This window comes from Podarcis bocagei (assembly GCF_964188305.1).
Source record: "Podarcis bocagei genome assembly, chromosome: 5".
NCBI classification, from domain to species: domain Eukaryota; kingdom Metazoa; phylum Chordata; class Lepidosauria; order Squamata; family Lacertidae; genus Podarcis; species Podarcis bocagei.
The window spans coordinates 45,288,944-45,306,784 of record NC_138129.1 but is presented as its reverse complement, the minus strand read 5'-3'; the positions used below and the strand labels follow the sequence as shown (position 1 = coordinate 45,306,784).

At 41.1% G+C, this 17,841-nt stretch overlaps 1 protein-coding gene across 1 annotated transcript; it reads right to left on the bottom strand.

Moving 5' to 3' along the window:
• Positions 1 to 3,904: 3,904 nt before the first annotated feature.
• Positions 3,905 to 13,274, bottom strand: LOC308586669 (acidic mammalian chitinase-like). The gene is made up of 11 exons (XM_081193516.1): positions 13,153 to 13,274; positions 11,889 to 11,918; positions 11,561 to 11,762; positions 10,862 to 10,918; positions 9,391 to 9,556; positions 8,168 to 8,292; positions 6,927 to 7,050; positions 6,608 to 6,793; positions 5,960 to 6,079; positions 4,848 to 4,989; positions 3,905 to 4,265 (listed from the first exon to the last, which is right to left on the bottom strand). The coding sequence occupies exons 1-11, from the start codon at positions 13,175 to 13,177 to the stop codon at positions 3,997 to 3,999; spliced, it is 1,446 nt and encodes a 481-aa protein (XP_081049642.1). The 5' UTR covers positions 13,178 to 13,274; the 3' UTR covers positions 3,905 to 3,996.
• Positions 13,275 to 17,841: the final 4,567 nt, after the last annotated feature.

Below are 17,841 nucleotides of genomic sequence, written 5' to 3'. Positions count from 1 at the left end.
CGTTGGTGGCCATCACTGCTTCTTGTTGGAGCAAATTCTATAGTTTAATTATGTACTGTGTGAAGAGGTCCCTGTGGTTTTTTCCCCTGTCCTAAATCTTCCAACATTCACCTTCATTGAATGACCCCCAAGTTCTAATGTTCTGAGAGAGGGAGAAAAACTCTATCCACTTTCTCTACATGTATAATTTTATACACCTATATCATGTCACCACTTACATGACTTTTCTCTAAATTAATTAACATGGTATTGACCTTTTTCATAGCTGCCACACACTAGGTAAACATCTTCATCAAGCTACCCACTATGATGCCAAGGTCTCCTTCCTCACCAGTCAACTCCAGTTCAGACCCCATGAGTATGTGTATGAAATAAATATTTTTTTGTCACAGTGTGCATCATTTTACACTTAAGTACTCTGGGGAGATCCTTTTGTAGCTCTTCACAATCTCTTTTTGTTTTAACCATGCTGAACAATTTGACATTAGCAATCTTGGCTTCCTCGCTGCTCACCTCTAACTCCAGATTATTTACGAACAAGTTAAGAAGCATAGATCCAAATACTGACCCTTGGAGGACTCCACTCTATTTATCCCTCTATTGTCCATTTATTCCTACTCCCTCCTTCCTGTTTCTTAACCAGTTACCAGTCCACAAGAAGACCTCTTCTTTCATAACTGCTAAGCTTACTCAGAAGTGTTTGATGAAGCCTTTTATCAAAAGCATTTTTTGGGTGAGTTGGTGTCCAAGAACTTCTGAAGAGCACAGATTTCCTACCCCTGTCCTAAGTGAACCACTAACTTCTTCTCCATTGTGGTGATTGAGAAAAAGTCATTTTTTAAAAAGGAACATATGGTGTCAACAAGTGTTGCATTACAGGATCTGCTGAGGAAGTCAGGAGTTCCTCTATTCTAGGGACTACAGAACTCAGTAAGCGTCGCTTTCAGGTGACCTTTTTATTGACTTGTTTGCACAAAGTTTGTGAGGAGGTCATATGACATTTGTTCCTTGAACATTCATTCAGCTTTGTTGTGGAGGTTATTATATGATATCACATTAATCAATAATTATAACCACACTTTCCAATAGCTTTTCCTGCTACAAAGGTCCATTTTTTTAAAAGTAGGCTTGTTGTGCAAGAGCACCAAATACACTTTAATTGCGCTACTTGAATTTACCCAGTATGCAACTGAATCCCACCCACAAAATAGTGACAGTATGTAAGTGTCGTATCTGATGGATTTTCTACTTGGAATGCTATATCCCACTACAGTTTAGGTACGGCAAATTATTTCAGCTACTTGCGCAAAACAGCTGTGTTTCAGGTTCCATAACAGGAAAGAAAGAATTAACATAAAAGGTGAGGTTATGCAATGATCTAGCCATGCTGTGTGCCTGGTTTCACAGTGAAACTAACAACCAAGCATACCAATGAATTGAATGCTGGCTTGAGCTAACAGTTTTGCTTGTTTCCTGTTTTCCTTGTCAACATTTTGCAATTTGTAAATTATATGGTATAAAAAATAATATTTTTGAGTTGAGTTTCAAATTCAGATTGTTACTGAAGAATTGCCTTAACACTAGAAATTCAAATGTTTCAGAGTTGTCAGCATGCCTTTGTCTTGATTTTGGTAGAAATCAAATGTGAAGCCTCATAATAATCTGTCAATAGTCAAATACCATCTACCTTTACACAAAAAATGTCTAATAGAATCAAGTGTCAGTTATCAAATACTATTTTGTTTATTTCATACAGCTGCTGTAGTGCCAGCCGCTGGGTCAAGAGAGGGTGAGCAGGGCAGGATAAGATAGTGGGAAGATCCTTAAGAAGCAGGGGATATGCAGTTGAGGAGCACCAGTTGCCCCATCATGAATGTCTCGGGTTGGCTGTGGTCATGAGCTTTCTTTGCCCAAAAGCCTTGGTACTGAATGTGAAATGGCTAAACAGGGCCAGCCTGTGAATGTGTCTGTGGCTGGCATTGGTAGCCCATTAGGGAACATAGCATGGATGCATGTTCCCAACTGTGCTGGACATAACACTGCCACACCCTTCTGTCTAATGTGTCCACATTTGTGTGATGGCATTTTAACAACCAAACCCACAATTTCTTTGAGGAAGAATGTATATAGTTGTAGGCAGTGCTTCCCTCGCCCCCCAAAAATGTTTAGGGGTACTCTCATTTTCCTACTCATATTGAAATACTGCCCCTCAATCTCTCTCTCTCTCTCTCCTCTTAGATTCACAAAATGTTTAGGGATATGCGTACCCCCCCCCCCAGAAAAAAGCAATGGTTGTAGGGATGGGGGTGAAATTCTATTGTGCTTGCATTTAAAAATGAACCTAATGAATTTGCACTTTCCAAAACAATATGAAAACTGAAAAACTGCCATCCTGCAAAATTCACACTTAGCTGAATTTTGTGCTGCAGTTATTCAACCAATGTTTCCAAGAGTGCACATACTAGGGGAAAATGGGCATAAAAATGCATTTCTTAGTGAAAGTAACATACAAAAATGCATTATATTAAGAGAAAAGTCTTGCAAAAATGTGTGCATTAGTCAAGGTTTACATGTTTATTAGGAGAAAGTGGAACAAAAATGCTGAAGAATTTTCTTGAGGATTTTTTTAAAACCACAAATTTCTGCAGAAAAGTGGAGGACTAAATTGAAGTTTGGGGAAAATGGGAAATGGAGAGATCCTTCCATGTTGGACTTGGAAAGTTTTTGTAGATCCCCCCCCCTTGTTGTTTCCCTGTGTGTTGGTGATGGCAATTCACACATTGCACCAAAGGACGAAATACATTATCAACAAAAAGGACAGAAGATTACACAGATCTGCATAAAACTAGCAAATGTTGATTTGTATGTATAGGTACATCTCAGCATAGTGCAGAAGAACATGACAGGGTGACCTGGGTGCCTGTTCAGTCCACTGTCCAGGTGCTGACTTCAAGGCCCCTGCTCTCTCTTCTTACTGTTATTTGTCTTTAAACCAGACTTGGGTTGGAAGACCCTTCAGATGGAGGATATTTTGAAACAGAGGCTTGTCCTCTCTCTGACAGCTCTTCAAATGAAAGTCTGTCCTCTGGAAAGCAGGACATATGGCCACACTAGGCCTGAATTCATTAAAGGTTGCTGCTAATTGAGGTCTTTATATGTTGTAGTGGCAGTCAAGAAAAGCATTGAGGGTTGGGGGAAGTTAGAGGGAATAAACGATTTAATTGCATTTGGTCACCCGATTGCTACAATCCCAGAAATAGCATCCAAAGGGGTAGCTGGGTACATACTATGCCTTTAAAGCACATTTGAATAACATTCTTTCCTTCAAAGAATTCTGGGCATTGTAGATTGTTAAGGGTTGCTGGGAGTTATAGCTTTCTGAGGAGTAAACTGCACCCCCCATAATTCTTTAAGGAAAAGAATGTGCTTTAAACATGTAGTACTGTAGTACACAGCCTTACTATGCCTGTTGTAACAAAATCAACAAAGAATGCTGTAGCACCTTTTATAGTTTGTGAATAGAGGATTTTTCCTCACTGTAGGAAAATGGTGATCTGCAGACTCCAACAAGAACACTATGCTGCTACATTTATTTCCCTATATCTAACTAAATATTTACATGAAAGCTCCATACATTGTCTCAGAATTGTAATCTTTGTCATGATTTTCTCTTGCAGCATGTTTTATATTCCTATCTTGACAGTTTTCTTGCATGTTTCATTGGACACTTTTGGGATGGCAAAAATGTTCAATGTGTTTTCAAAGCAAACGAATAAATTAAATAAATCACACATTTGATCTAGTATGGTTTTTTTTTTAACAGCACTGCAAGAAAATGTAATTGAAGTACTCGATTCAATGGGAAGAAATACTGAATTTGTGCAGAAGAAACCACAGACTATGATTTGAATGCAATGCATCTTTATTTATCATGCTGAATTCTTTCCTTGCTGTTTACTCAAGTGGAAGGAGTGTGTACCACTCTGGCTGTTCTCTTCATGCCCAGTTGCAGCAGGAGCAGCTGGCATCAAATACAAGGCCACTCTGGCAATATTGTTGGTAGGTCTTCCCATTCACACAATGGTAGAAGCTATTCTTGTCAGTGGGATCTGGGTAGAGGCCACTGGCTTTTCCATTGCAGAAGTTGCCACCAGAGCTTCCACTTCCACTTCCACCAGAGCTTCCACCACCAGATGGGGCTGCTGTTGTAGCCTGGGCAGGCTGATTAGCATTAGTGCCAAGGGTTGTTGCAGGCACCTTACAGTCTGAAAGGAAGATGAGAATGGCGTTAGAACTTTAGGAACACAGAAGGCTGCCTTAAACTGAGCCAGACCTTTGGGAATATCTTTCAATATTGCCTGCACTAGGAGCGAGGAACAAAAGTCTCATAAACACAAACCTCATTCAAGGAGAATTTAAAATTTAACGTGGCAAAAGAAGCCCTGGCCAGACTAGACATTAACTGCATCTTTGCAAAAAATATAACCAGCAGAGAATGTATGCAGGATAATGACTGGGGCTGCAGCCCAAGTAGAGGGGGGAAATGTAACCTTTCCCTCCACTGTGAAAATTCAGCTAGTATTTGCATTGAGAGGAAGGCGTCCAAAGTAAGTATGGACTTCAGAGGAGGGATTTCCTAAGGACCATAGCAGAAGAGGAAAGTGTTAAATTCCGCCTCCCATCTGCTGAAATCCAGATAATTATCATCACACCCAGTGGCTTTTTCAGTACTGGACCAGCCATACTGCCTCAAAAGAAATGAGCCAAATACACATACAGACAAAACAAAGGTTTCTGGGCATGCCAGGCACTTTGTTCAATCCTGCCAACAGGAGTATGCTACTCACTTGGTGTGCTGACTCCCAATCCAGATTTCAAGGCATTCATCAGGGGGTATTTGCCTTCCCCGCAGAATGTGCCAGTGAAGTCATCCAAGTCAATAGCCCAGACCATGGCTCCTCCGAAGTTGTTCTCCAACAGCCACTTAGCCTGTGAGTTAGACGGTTAAGCATTATGTAATAAATGAGAACCAGAGCTATCTTTTCCTTGAGTTGCTAAGATAGAGAGCATAAACGGCCTGACTCTATACTCCAGAGTTGTGGTCTGTAACTTTTAAAGCTGCAGTTACAGGAAATAGGTTAAGAAATTACAGTACATAAATCCTAAACAGATAGTCTGAAATCCTAACCATATTTGGAGAAAAAAAGCCAGCTGAACTATAAGGAGTTTACTTTTTTAAAAAAACACACACAACAGACTTGGATTTGCACTGTTAGATGCATGAAACACAGTTAATCAAGTTATTTATTTATTTAGGGAGAAAGTACTATATAATTGTTCCACTATCCCCAGTTTTCCTGGGTGTGTGTACTTGGGTGCAGTTTTCTTTCTACAGTGGTACCTCCGGTTACATATGCTTCAGGTTACATACGCTTCAGGTTACAGACTCTGCTAACCCAGAAATATTACCTCGGGTTAAGAACTTTGCTTCAGGATGAGAACAGAAATCGGCACAGCGGAGCAGGAGGCCCCGTTAGCTAAAGTGGTGCTTCAGGTTAAGAACAGACCTCCAGAACGAATTAAGTTCTTAACCCGAGGTACCACTGTATATGGTCATGGGAGACTTAAGATGTTGTGCAATATTTTCATATTCTTTACAAATATACAGGCAGAGTGTAAATATACAGGTGGAACATAATGGATACTACTCCCCCATTAGGCTTCTAAAAGGGAGGGTGGGGGGAGCTTGTGCCTCTTGAGCTCCCTAGAAATCCTTCTGCTCTGACCTTTCAGACTCAACACAGTCTAAACCTGTGGTTTTTTCAAAGACAGCTTGATGGCATCACGCTCCACAGGAATGGGGAAGGTGGGAGAAGAAAGGCAAGATGCCTTCCAGGAGGAGCCTCTGGCCATTAAGTGCTGAATAAGGGCAGAATATGGAGACAATAAACAGGCTTACCTTGATACCAAAACTCTTAGGGTTATCATAGCCAATCCACTGATTTCCTTTATAAGCATAAGGGACTTCCTGGGGAGCATTCCACACAACAGTGGCACCCTCCTTCAAGAAGGTACAGACCTGTGGAGACAAATATCTTGGATTAAGCCAATGAAAATGTTTGATCTAGTTACCCAAGGCTAGCTAAACTATGTTGGGTTATTTACACCCATTTCCAGAAATCATATGAGTGTTTGTTAGCTGTGAGCGGGAGAGAAATGTGGAAATCAGAATGTCAGCTCCAACAGTGCAAAGAGTGGCTTGCACATTGCCATAGTTTAAAGCAGGCTGATGGGCGATTTAGTCCAAAACATCTGGAGGGCACCAGGATAGCAGATGCTGGCTTAAAAACAGCACACTTTCTGAATGCGAGAATTGGCCATTATGCTCCTTGGCACAGAAAGCAACAAATAAACACCCATTCAAAAACAGGAACATGAAACTACACAGAAATAAACTGGATAACTATATTGGCTCACAAGTGCAATATCCAGATGCAAAACTGCATCAGTAGTACATAAAAAGCTATAATTAAAAAATGAAAATGCAGGACATCATGATAACTAACCAATGTTCAGGATCGCTGCAAGAACTATGCCACAGTTTTACCTCAAAATAGGCCAGCGTCCCAGCTGCTTGGGTGTAGGCCCCACCTCTCCCTGGCCCAGAGGTTGGTGCATCCAGGCCATGGTTAGAAGGGTTGCTCAGGGTGAAGGTGCGAGCATAGGCTCCAAATCCCACCATCAGCTTCTCAGCTGGTGCACCATTCTTCTTCCAGTAGTTCATAGCATAGTCCTGGTGGAAAGAACATTGAGGAGGCAATCAGAAGGCGAATCATGGGACAATTCTGAACTACATATTCAGCAGCTGAATATGTAGGGTATGGTTGATGATAAAGGAAACCCTTAATTTCTGTTCAGTCACTCACCACATTGAAGTAAATATAGGAGCCTTGGTCTTCAGGGCCTGCATACAGAGGGCTGTTCTCACCAGTGAAACCTTCCCAGGATCCTCTGAGGTCATAAGTCATTACATTGATCAGATCCATGTACCTTGGAGGGACGTGAGGGAAGCAAATAGGCAAATATATCAGTCTAGAAATTTATTTCCCTCTAATGAAAACTTTGGACCCTTTCCTCATATGTATTTACTCTGTTAACTAAGCATTGCCACTTCTATCAGAGAATCGTGGCTGTTGCACATTTCTATCTATCAGTTTCAGTGTATTCAACATTACAATTCATTTAAATTTAGGCAAATTTAAAACTGGCCATTTGGCATGCATTGATGCTGTCGTCCCGTCCCCCCCCGAAAATGTATCAGATTTCAGTTGGTTAGGATTCTAGCCAGGAGGCATTATTATATGATATCCTCAGCCATCTCTGGTGATTCTCAGGTCCCTATCTTGTTTGGTCCCATGATTCAAATTGATTAGTAAGAAGGCAAAGTGTCTTGCTTCTGCAATAGAGTTTAATTGTTAATATTAATACAATGTAGATATTGCCAAGTTCCCAGTCACTGAGCATGGGGCAGCCTGTCAAGATTTGTGAGATTTGCAGGGTATAGATGCAATACACACAAGATCCACACAGAGACTTTCATTAATCGCTTCAGCATTATTGCTAATGTTTGTTTTTGTCACTGGTGAACACAGTAATATGCTCCAATGCACACATTAATAAGCTGTTACGTATCTACTTCAGACCATGCTGAAGGATGTAAAGAATTCTGTGCTGAAACATAATTTGGCCTGTGCATGTCCTCTGCCACATAAGTCACATTCTTTCCTCTTTCCTGAACTGACAAGTATAGGCAAGATCACAGGCAGATACAGTAGTGCTGAGCCATAGAAATAACCACTGCTTGCCTGATATGTGACCAGGACACCAGCCATCATATTCTGGATTTTTCTTATTAGTGTTTGGCAAAGTGAGGAGGCACCCACTCCAACCCAAGAAGATCTCAGCTTTTACCATAGTGGGTAATCACTGCAGCAGAAGTCCTAAACTATGGTGCAATTGCCATAATGACCAGTCTTTCCACTGTGTACTCCTGTCTCCTCTTAGGAACATAGGAAACTGCCTTATACCAAATGAAACCATTGGGCCAGCTACCTCCGTATTGTCTATGCTAGCTCACAATGAGCCAAGATATCCACATGCAACTTACTTAGACATCTCTGGGATCTGGTAAGCAGTCTCAATGGTGCCCACACCAGCAGACACAGCTGCAGAGATCAACAGTCTGGGCTTGTTGGTTTGAGAAGCCTCCTGTTCAAAAGCTTCATACATTTCCTGTTATTGGAAGAAGTGAATTGTCACAAGCTACTCCAGGTCTGGATCGAGGGTAGGGGGCAAGAGGCGGCAAGTGCCCCAGGAGGTAGGTTGGGATGGTGGAAAAACTACAGACGCTTTGCCTGCTCCTGTGTGTGTATGGATGTGTGGAATGGTGGTCAAGGGGAAAATAATTATTTATCCTTTTCAACCTCCCCCCTGCTGCTGGAGTAAGCACACTAGGAGGGATAAAGGGAGCAGTAGTGCAGGCATTTGCTTCTAAGAGAAAATTTGTAGCTCCAGCACTAAGCTACTCTTTTAAGAACACGCACACACCCTTATCTGAGTTTTTAAAATCTTCATTGTCTGGTTGAGGCTCTTAGTCTCAGGGTCATGGTTTTTAAAAAATGTTTAAAATGCTTGGCTTTGCGGACATAATGAAGTGATGTTCCAGAATGTAAGGCACAGGGTAACTAAGAAAATTGGGTTGTATTCAACGTAGCACTAAGTGGCTCCTTGCATAAGCAGAATGACTTCCACTTGCTTGATGGAACTTTCTCCACTTTCTGCATGCTCCCCCGCCACAAAAATCTGTTCTGGGTCCCCCGTCTAACTTTCCAGAGTAGAGATGGGGATGGTGTTGGGCATGCACAGGGGGTGGGGGGAGTGGGCAGAAGCTGAAGTCATTCCACTCATGCAGTTATTTAATCAAAAACTGTAATCACAGTCTCACTTCCCTCTGTATCCACTTCTGAAGCTCTCTACCCACCATTTGCCTCAAACTATGAGCATCACAAATGCTGTTAATATTTCTGAGATGCAGATTATTGGAACACGAACAGGGTACTCAGCTACATTAGTAAAGAAAAAGTATTTTATATTTCCCATAATAAAGTTCACAACTCAATTTCCTGAAACACTTTTTTGATGTGTCTAGATCCAGCCCAGGAAAGAATGAGAAAAAAGGTATCCTACCCTAAAGACATGGAGTTGTTATTATATCTGTTTTAGTGATTGCGTTGCCTAGACAAATAGCACTGGGTAAAATTCCAGAACAAACCTCCTTTCACTGCTATATTAGTCACCCAGATACAGAGAGAGCACATTGCCGAAGCCAACCTTGAGTAAGACTGTGAAAAGTTGTTGGGTGTCAGCGGGGCTGCCTCTGTTGCCAGGGTACTCCCAGTCAATATCCAACCCATCAAAGCCGTACTTGCGCAGGAAGGAGATGGCAGACTGAATGAAAGTCTGGCGGTTCTGAGCAGAGGAAACCATGTCAGAAAACCTGCAAAGAGGAAGGTCGGAATGATCAGTTCCACAAATCTGAAACTATAGAGCTTAATTAGATCTGCTGCTGATGGTCTGAGCTAGCTTTCACCAACCTAGTGCTCTCCAGATACTTTGGATATTGAAAACAGCATAGCCTTTTGAGATTGTTAAGCTTTGAATTCCACAGACTTCAGGAGGGACGGGAAACCTTCAGCCCTCCAGATGTTGCTGGTCTCCACCTCTGGTCACCCCTGACTATTGCCCAAGCTGACTGTTGTTGATGGGAGTTTTGGAGTCCAACAGCAGCTGCAGGGTCATAGGTTTCCCCTCCTGAACTAGAGGTTTTGATTTCCTGCTACATAATGCTATCCCTGGTTTAGATAGGAAGGGGATATCTTCAGTCACTTAACCTTAAAATCCAAATATTTATTCTTCCCTGATAATATTCCTCACATCTCTTAAGGCATGTTAATTTCCCACATGCATACAAGGTGTTAAGTGTGCTATTAACTGTTATCCCATTTTATCTCCTCAACAACCCTGCAAGATAGGTTAGGCTGGGTGACAGTGACTTGCCCAAGGCCACCCAGTGAATTCCATAGCTGAGCAAGGATTTGAACCCAAGTGTATCCAGTCCACGTTCAATCACATTGGCTGTGAATCAGAGTTCCCTCCCTTGTGAGGAACAGCTTACATTAATCTTCATTGTTTGGACTTGAAGATATTCCTGTTGTTTCTGGCAGCGTACCCAGCATATCCATACCCCTTCTTGTGGTATAAATGTGTATCTATGGATTTAATCCAGTATAGAACTGTGTATGTATCTTGTGAGATGAAAGTTGCCCCCTGCCCCTGGAAGTTGCTTTTTCTGACTACTTGGAAGCAGAAACATGGAATCTACTTCCAGATGCACACAAGGAGCTGGAAACAAAAAGAGAGACACAGGGAGCATCCTCACAATACACAACTCTCACGCACATCTACATACATGTGACTAGATTTGCACATGTAAAAGTGGTCCTTGTCTTCTTTAATCTAGAACCATACTGCATTAATTAAGGAGCTGGAAGAAGGGAAAACAGTTCTCAGGTGTGCTAATTTATGGGCCAGGGAAATACAACAGCTAATGTAGAGCAAGGGTGGAGATGGTGCTAAACAATATGTCCAGGTGGAACAGAGGACAGGGCGCCTGCACCAGTTGTGTAGAAGAGGAAATTTCAGCAGTTGTGGAAGTTCTCTCTTCTGGTCAGGGGCTCTGTCCTCTTTTTCTCCTGATCATCCTAGTGCTAAATATGGGAGGGGATCTCCTAGAGGACCTTACTTTTGGGTACCAAAGTTCCAGCCTCCAACAGACAGCAAGGTTTTCAGGTCAGGATTGCTGTAAACAAATTATTTGGAAGGTCATTAAAGAGACTCTGAACCATATGCAAACAGTTACAAGTGGGCTATCTTTAAAAAGAAAGAATTGAAATATCCACACAAACTTTAAAAGCAGGGATAGATCCAAAGAGAATTCCTGTACCCTTTAAGAATTGCATAGAAAGGGCGATTGTTAATATAAAAATGCAACAGATGGTGAGATCTAATTGGACATTTGCTTCTCATTCCTCTCTACACCCCCTCAGAATCTGGGGAGTTGCGAGAGTTTTGGAGCAAATTTAGCGGGGAGCCTGTCCAGGGATTCAAGAAACCAGAAAGCAAATTGTAAAAGTGTGTTTCTGTTGTGAAAGTGGGCAGAAAGTTGCCTGGAGAAAGGAGCAGACACACCCATTTATTACTTTCTTTCACCTTCAGTATCATATGTGTCTGATTTTTGCTAATATGAAAGACAGGTATATTATTGAAATAGAATAGGAAATGCAAAAATTAGGCATACGCCATAGAAAAATATGGAGCTAAAGTTGCATGGAAGTTCATGGGATTTAAACTTAATACTCAATCCTCATTTATTTCACTGGAAATTAATTCTCTTGACTCTGCCCCTTGTGTTGAATGTTGTATGTTGAATGCTGAATCTTACTAGGTTTTGAGTCCATTGATGCCACCATAGAGAGCCACATCATTGTACTCGATGGTCTGGATCTGGTTGTTTGCCATGCCCGCGAAAGCATAGATGACATGAGTACATAGGCATGGGTCAAGATCTTCGGGCATATAACGTGCAATACCAGGTCTATACTGGCACCAGTTGGTGAAGTAGCAGACAATATTGGTAGATGCACCTGCAGTTTGAAAGGTTAAAGTCAACCATTGCATTCAAATTTCCTACTAGAGGAGAAGCTTCTTTTAGGTATTGCTTTTTAAGGAATAAAATAAAATAAAAGAAAAAGAAATTTGCTACAACTTACCCAGCTGCACATGCAGCAGGAGAGCCAGACCTATGAAAGAAAAGTTCCATTGTTAGTTAAACACAAAAGCTAGTCATGTGTATTTCTTAGTTCACCTCAACTACAAGTCAGTGAACAGATCTACACTACAAACTTGCATTGTCTGCATCAGTGTCATAGCTTCCCCCAACAGAATCATGGGAAGTGTAGTTTGTTAAGGGTGCTGATCAACTGAGAATACTTTGTTATAGATCCCTAGGCTTTCTCACCCATGGTTCCTTTGTGAGACAGCATTACTCCTAAGCTTGTTTAAGTCAATGGTGTTCTCATCAGGTGGTTTTGCTGTAGATCTCTGAAGCTTTTGAAGTAAGCCATGGGTTTGTCCTGATATATTGCAAGCAATGGTTACTGGCTTGATGAGACAGACAATTCAGTTTGTTATATGTTGTGGTCCTGTCTTAGATGTATGATAAATAAATACTTGGATTCTGGGATCCTCTTCATAATGGCATAGATATAACGGGTGGAAATTCACATTTATGAGGAAAACATGGGGTTCCCCAAATCCTGTTTCCTAAATAAGGCAACGGTGGAGAACAATTCCAGATGTTGCTGGACTGCAGCTCCCATCAGTCTCAGTCATCATTGCCAATGGTCAGGGATGATGGGAGTTGTAGCCCAGCAATCTGCCCCACCAGTCCACCTCTGTCTCCTTCAAGTGTCCTCCCTCCACATTGGCGTTATCTCAGCAAATGCAGGATTAGGAATAAGTGGTTGCTGAGATACTGCGTAGCTTTACCCTGACTCATTTGTTGCTGTAAAAAGATATTGTGGGCCACCTACCCAAGTTCCACACATTAAAAAAATTATTAAGACTTAAGCGACTTCCTAAGAGATTTCCCTCAGTCTCTTAAAACTCTAGAGCAAGGAATTCCAAAACTTATTCTAATCTATGCCTGTTCTTCTTATTGAAAACATTTCTTGTTATCCAGCCTAAAAACATCTGTTATAATTTGTTTTTATTCTTATGTTTTTAGTAAGAGGCCTATTTTTTCCTAAACCATCACAGTTTCTGGTCAATTTATGAACATTTTCTAGAATGGCCATCAAATTACTATAGCTAGGTAGTCTATAGATGTACGTGGACAGAAAGACTACTTGAAAGTAAACTAGGTCAGACTAGAATAGTGTGTTGACGAAGGCAGAGAACAACAAAAAGAGATAGATTGACAGAGAGATGGAAACTTTTGCCAGCTCAGTGCTACGTTGAGCCTGTCCTACTCACCAGTCAGAAGGAGTAGTTTGCCCATTTTGATACCTGTGTACTAGGTTGTTTCATCTTCTGTTTCCTTTTTATATGAAACATTCAGTTCCCACCTCCTTCTGAACACATGTGACTTCAGATGCCCTCACCCCCAAAAATTAAATAGAAAGTTAATATGTAATCATTGGTAGACACAACTAAACTAAATTACTATACCGACTGTCCTCTTCACCTTGGAATATTATCTTTCATCCCAATCTTCTGAAGTTTGGGATTAAGCAGGCATGCATTGAAAGAGGAAGGTTATTTTTGCATCCCAGATCCTAAATCAATGTTATACCCTTCCACTCAAAATTTACCAAAGATATTGGGTATTGGATAAGGAAGGCAAACATATGTATCAGTAAGATTTGCTTATGCAATTACAGTGTTGAAAATGGACCATTTAATTGCAGAGAAATGACATTGGAAACAAACCCACGAGCCCTTAGTGAGGCATGAGAGATAACAGCTATTTGGGAAGCAAATTAATTATTGGTTCAGGCCAGTTTCTAATCAACTGCCACCAAGAATTAAAGTACTATGGCTGTGCATAGGCATGCATGTACAAATTCCGTTCACCCCAAAAGCATATCATCCTCAGTAACACATATTTCCCCCAATTTTAATTAGAATATAAATTTAAAATAAGCATTTATACATTTTCTCCATACTCAAAATCAACTCCAAGCCATAAGATTTCCAAGTGGAATATTTTGATTCAATAACACATTACAATTGGATAAAAAAAGATTCCAACCTTCAATATCATTTAACTTAATCCTGTTTCTTCTTTCCTCCCAAATCTAATTAAGGCAATAAATTTCAACACATGCAGAGTAGTTTCAATTATCTTAGTCTATTTTTAAATCAAGGTTGCAATTCTCTACTTCCTTACCTGGGAGTAAGTCCCATTTAACCAATACGGGGTCTTATATCTGAGCCAATGTGTCAAGGGTTGCAGTGTTTAGAACATTTGATGCTTTCCATTTATATGTTACTTCAGTTCTTGCCATTATTAAATTAGCAGCCAACACTCCTCATGGTGCAGTGCCTGCCGTGGAGAACCACTCTAGCAATTGTCACTCTGTGAGAGAAACAGGGTCTCCTAACAAGTCTCGGCACATTTAACTAACTTTACAGTTATTTTGGCCCCTGTGACAGGGTATCTCATTACTTCCTCTCCCTCTTCCTGGCAGTAGAAATACAAATAAAGAACTTTCTATCTTCTACCTAAAATACACAAATACAAATAAAGAAATACAAATAAAGAACTTTCTATCTTCTACCTAAAATACACAAACCAGGAAATCCAGGACGCCCCATCATTTCAGGTATTGGCACTGTTACAGTGGGTGTCTCCGGTTATATGGACTCTGTTCTGAAACCATATGCCATCAGTGCTCCCAGCTATGTACGCGACACCACAGATTTTCTGAGGAAAATACAATCTTTAAATAATCTTCCCAACAATACTATACTAGCTACTATGGATGTGGAATCTCTGTATACCAACATCCCACACAACGATGGTTTACAAGCTATAAGGAACACCATTTCAGATAAAACCACAGCGGACCTTGCCACCAAACTCTGTCAATTTGTCCTTACCCACAACAATTTCAAATTCGGTGACGACCTGTTCCTTCAGATCAGCGGCACAGCAATAGGCACCCGCATGGCCCCACAGTATGCCAACATCTTCATGGCAGATTTAGAACAACGTTTCCTGAACTCCTACCCACTCAAACCTCTCTTGTACCTGCGATACATTGACGATATTTTTATCATCTGGACACATGGTCAACAGACCCTGGACACCTTTCACCAGAAATTTAATGATTTTCACCCCACAATCAACCTTACAATGAATCAATCTATGCAAGAAATACATTTTTTGGACACTACTATAAAAATACAGGATGGGCGCATAGACACCACCTTATACCGCAAACCAACTGACCGACAAACATATCTACATGCCTCTAGCTACCATCCCAAACATACCAAACAGTCCATTGTATATAGCCAGGCACTACGTTACAGCCGCATCTGTTCCAATTCTACAGACAGAGACTCTCACCTAAGAGATCTACAGCAAACCTTCTCAGAACTAAAATACCCAGCAGATGAAGTTAGACAACAGATCAACAGAGCCAGACTGATACCCAGAGAGAACTTGCTGCAAGACAGACCCAAAAAAGAAAATAACAGAACACCTCTAGTCATCACATACAGCTCCCAAGTTAAAACAGTACAACGCATCATCAGAGATCTACAACCTCTCCTGGACAATGACAGTTCTCTTTCTCAAGCTCTGGGAGGAAGACCTTTCATTGCCTACAGACAGCCACCCAATCTTAAACAACTCCTAACCCACAATAATACTACAACCAGACTTAACACAGACACTGGCACCAGAGCCTGCAATAAACCCAGATGCCAACTTTGCTGCCACATACACCCGGACAACACCATTACTGGCCCCAACAACATCACACATACCATCTCGGGACTATTTAATTGCTCATCGTCTAACATTGTGTATGCCATCAAATGCCAACAGTGTCCTTCAGCTCTCTATATTGGACAAACAGGCCAAACCTTACGCCAAAGAATAAACGGACATAAATCTGACATCAAGAATCACAAAACAGAGAAACCAGTAGGAGAACACTTCAATCTCCCAGGACATTCTATACAAGATCTCAAAGTAGCTGTTTTACTACAAAGGAATTTCAGAAATAGACTGGAAAGAGAAGCTGCTGAATTACAACTCATTACCAAACTTAAAACCATGGAAAGACCTGGGCTGAACAAAGACATTGGATTCTTATCCCACTATACATGACTAAACCATTTCTCACCTTCTCACCCCTTGCCTTTTCCTGTAAGACCTATTACAGTCGTTAAGAGTCGTCAACAGGCTCTCTCAGCTATCTGCCTATCTCCCATTCCCACCACCCTTCTGAGTAACACCCCTCCCCACCTTCTCACTATATAGAAGGATCTGGCAACTTCTGTTTCAGTGTATCTGAAGAAGTGTGCATGCACACGAAAGCTCATACCAAGAACTAACTTAGTTGGTCTTTAAGGTGCTACTGGAAGGAATTTTTTTGTTTTAAATAAACAATGCATTAGCTAACAGTCCTCTGCCCTTTCATAACACCCCAAATCAGCTGCCTGAGCTAGTGTGTTATTCTGCTTAATGGTAGGGCTTAGTACTGCTGCATTCACATTGACAGTGATGGAGTGTTTACTAGTGTTGCATCTCATATTTTATTTGCTGGTCTCTAATTTGTAGCTAAGCTGATGCTGTGAAGGGTCATAGCTCAGAGGTAGAGCATCTGCTCTTCATGCAGAAGGTTCCAAGTTCAATCCCAGTTAGGTTTGATCCTTGGCTGGAAGAGACTCCTATCTGAAATCCTGGAGGACCACTTCCAGTCAATACAGACAATATTGAGTCAAGTGGGCCAATGGTGGAGTATAAGGCAACTTTCTATGTTCTACTGCAGCGCTTGAATAAGAATGTCTTGCATCCCCTGCCATCAGAGGTTGCTTAAATAATAGGAGTTGTCAGAGAGAGGGATAAAAATGCTCCCTGAACATGCTGCTCACAGCCATCTGCTGCCATTGTGTCATTCTCCCTCCCCACCCCAACTCATCCTTCTTCCTGCTGTTACTACACCCTTGTGCAAATTAATTGAAACAAACAATGAATTTAGTAGTTTGTTGTACAAAACTCACACATACATGTACAAGACTCACATATATGTACATTAGTAATGGATATGACCTCCGCTATTTCGAAACAGCATTTGAACACAGTTTGGCATGGAGTCTACTAATTTCAAACAGTCACTGTTGATTTTTGGATCCCTGTACCACTCTTGAATCAGCGCCTGAATGAGATTCTCCATAGTCGGACAGTCTGCAGCACAGAGGAGACTTTTGCATATAGCCCACAAATTCTCAATGGGATTTATGTCTGGGGAATTCCCTGGCCAATCAAGTACCTGTGTTTGCTGCTCTGTCATGAATTTCTTCATCACTTTCGATGTGTGGCAGGGGGCTAGGTCCTGCTGCAATATCCCAGTATCGTCAGGGATATCTTTTCCAGCTCTGGAATAACTCTCTTTCGTAGAACCTCAATATATTGTGGCGAGTGCATCATTCTTTTCATTGCTGCAGGCTTCCGACACCATAATGATCAACCAAATTGATTTTAGAATGTATTTCAATTAATTGACTGTGATTTTATGTAAACTGTACTATTTTTACTGTTGTTAGCCGCTCTGAGCCCGGCTTTGGCTGGGGAGGGCGGGATATAAATAAAATTATATTATTATAATAATAACTGACTTTTTGTGGGCTTTCTGAGTACAGGATTACGAGTTAAGATAGAAAACATGCTTTGTTTCAATTAATTTGCACAAGGGTGTATGTAGCCAATCAGATTTTTCTACACAATTACATCGCTGAAATTGAATGAAGTCAGTTCAAAGTGAGTGCAATGCTTCCTGAATTACATTGCTTTCACTCCGAATGTACGAACATTTGTACTGCTTTGAACCCCATAAAATTGCTAACATGGACCAATTTTGCAGAGTATGGGAGAGTTAATCAGAAGCTAAACTACATGATTGCTGACTACATGCCTTGCAAATTGGG

Coding starts and splice junctions, on each gene's coding strand:
- LOC308586669 (XM_081193516.1), bottom strand. CDS start 13,177: ATGGGCAAACTACTCCTTCTGACTG. Junction 9,557..10,861: donor TGGAACTTTGGTACCCAAAA/GTAAGGTCCTCT, acceptor TCCTCTTTGCAG/GTTTTCTGACATGGTTTCCT. Junction 4,266..4,847: donor ATTGGGAGTCAGCACACCAA/GTGAGTAGCATA, acceptor TCTTCCTTTCAG/ACTGTAAGGTGCCTGCAACA.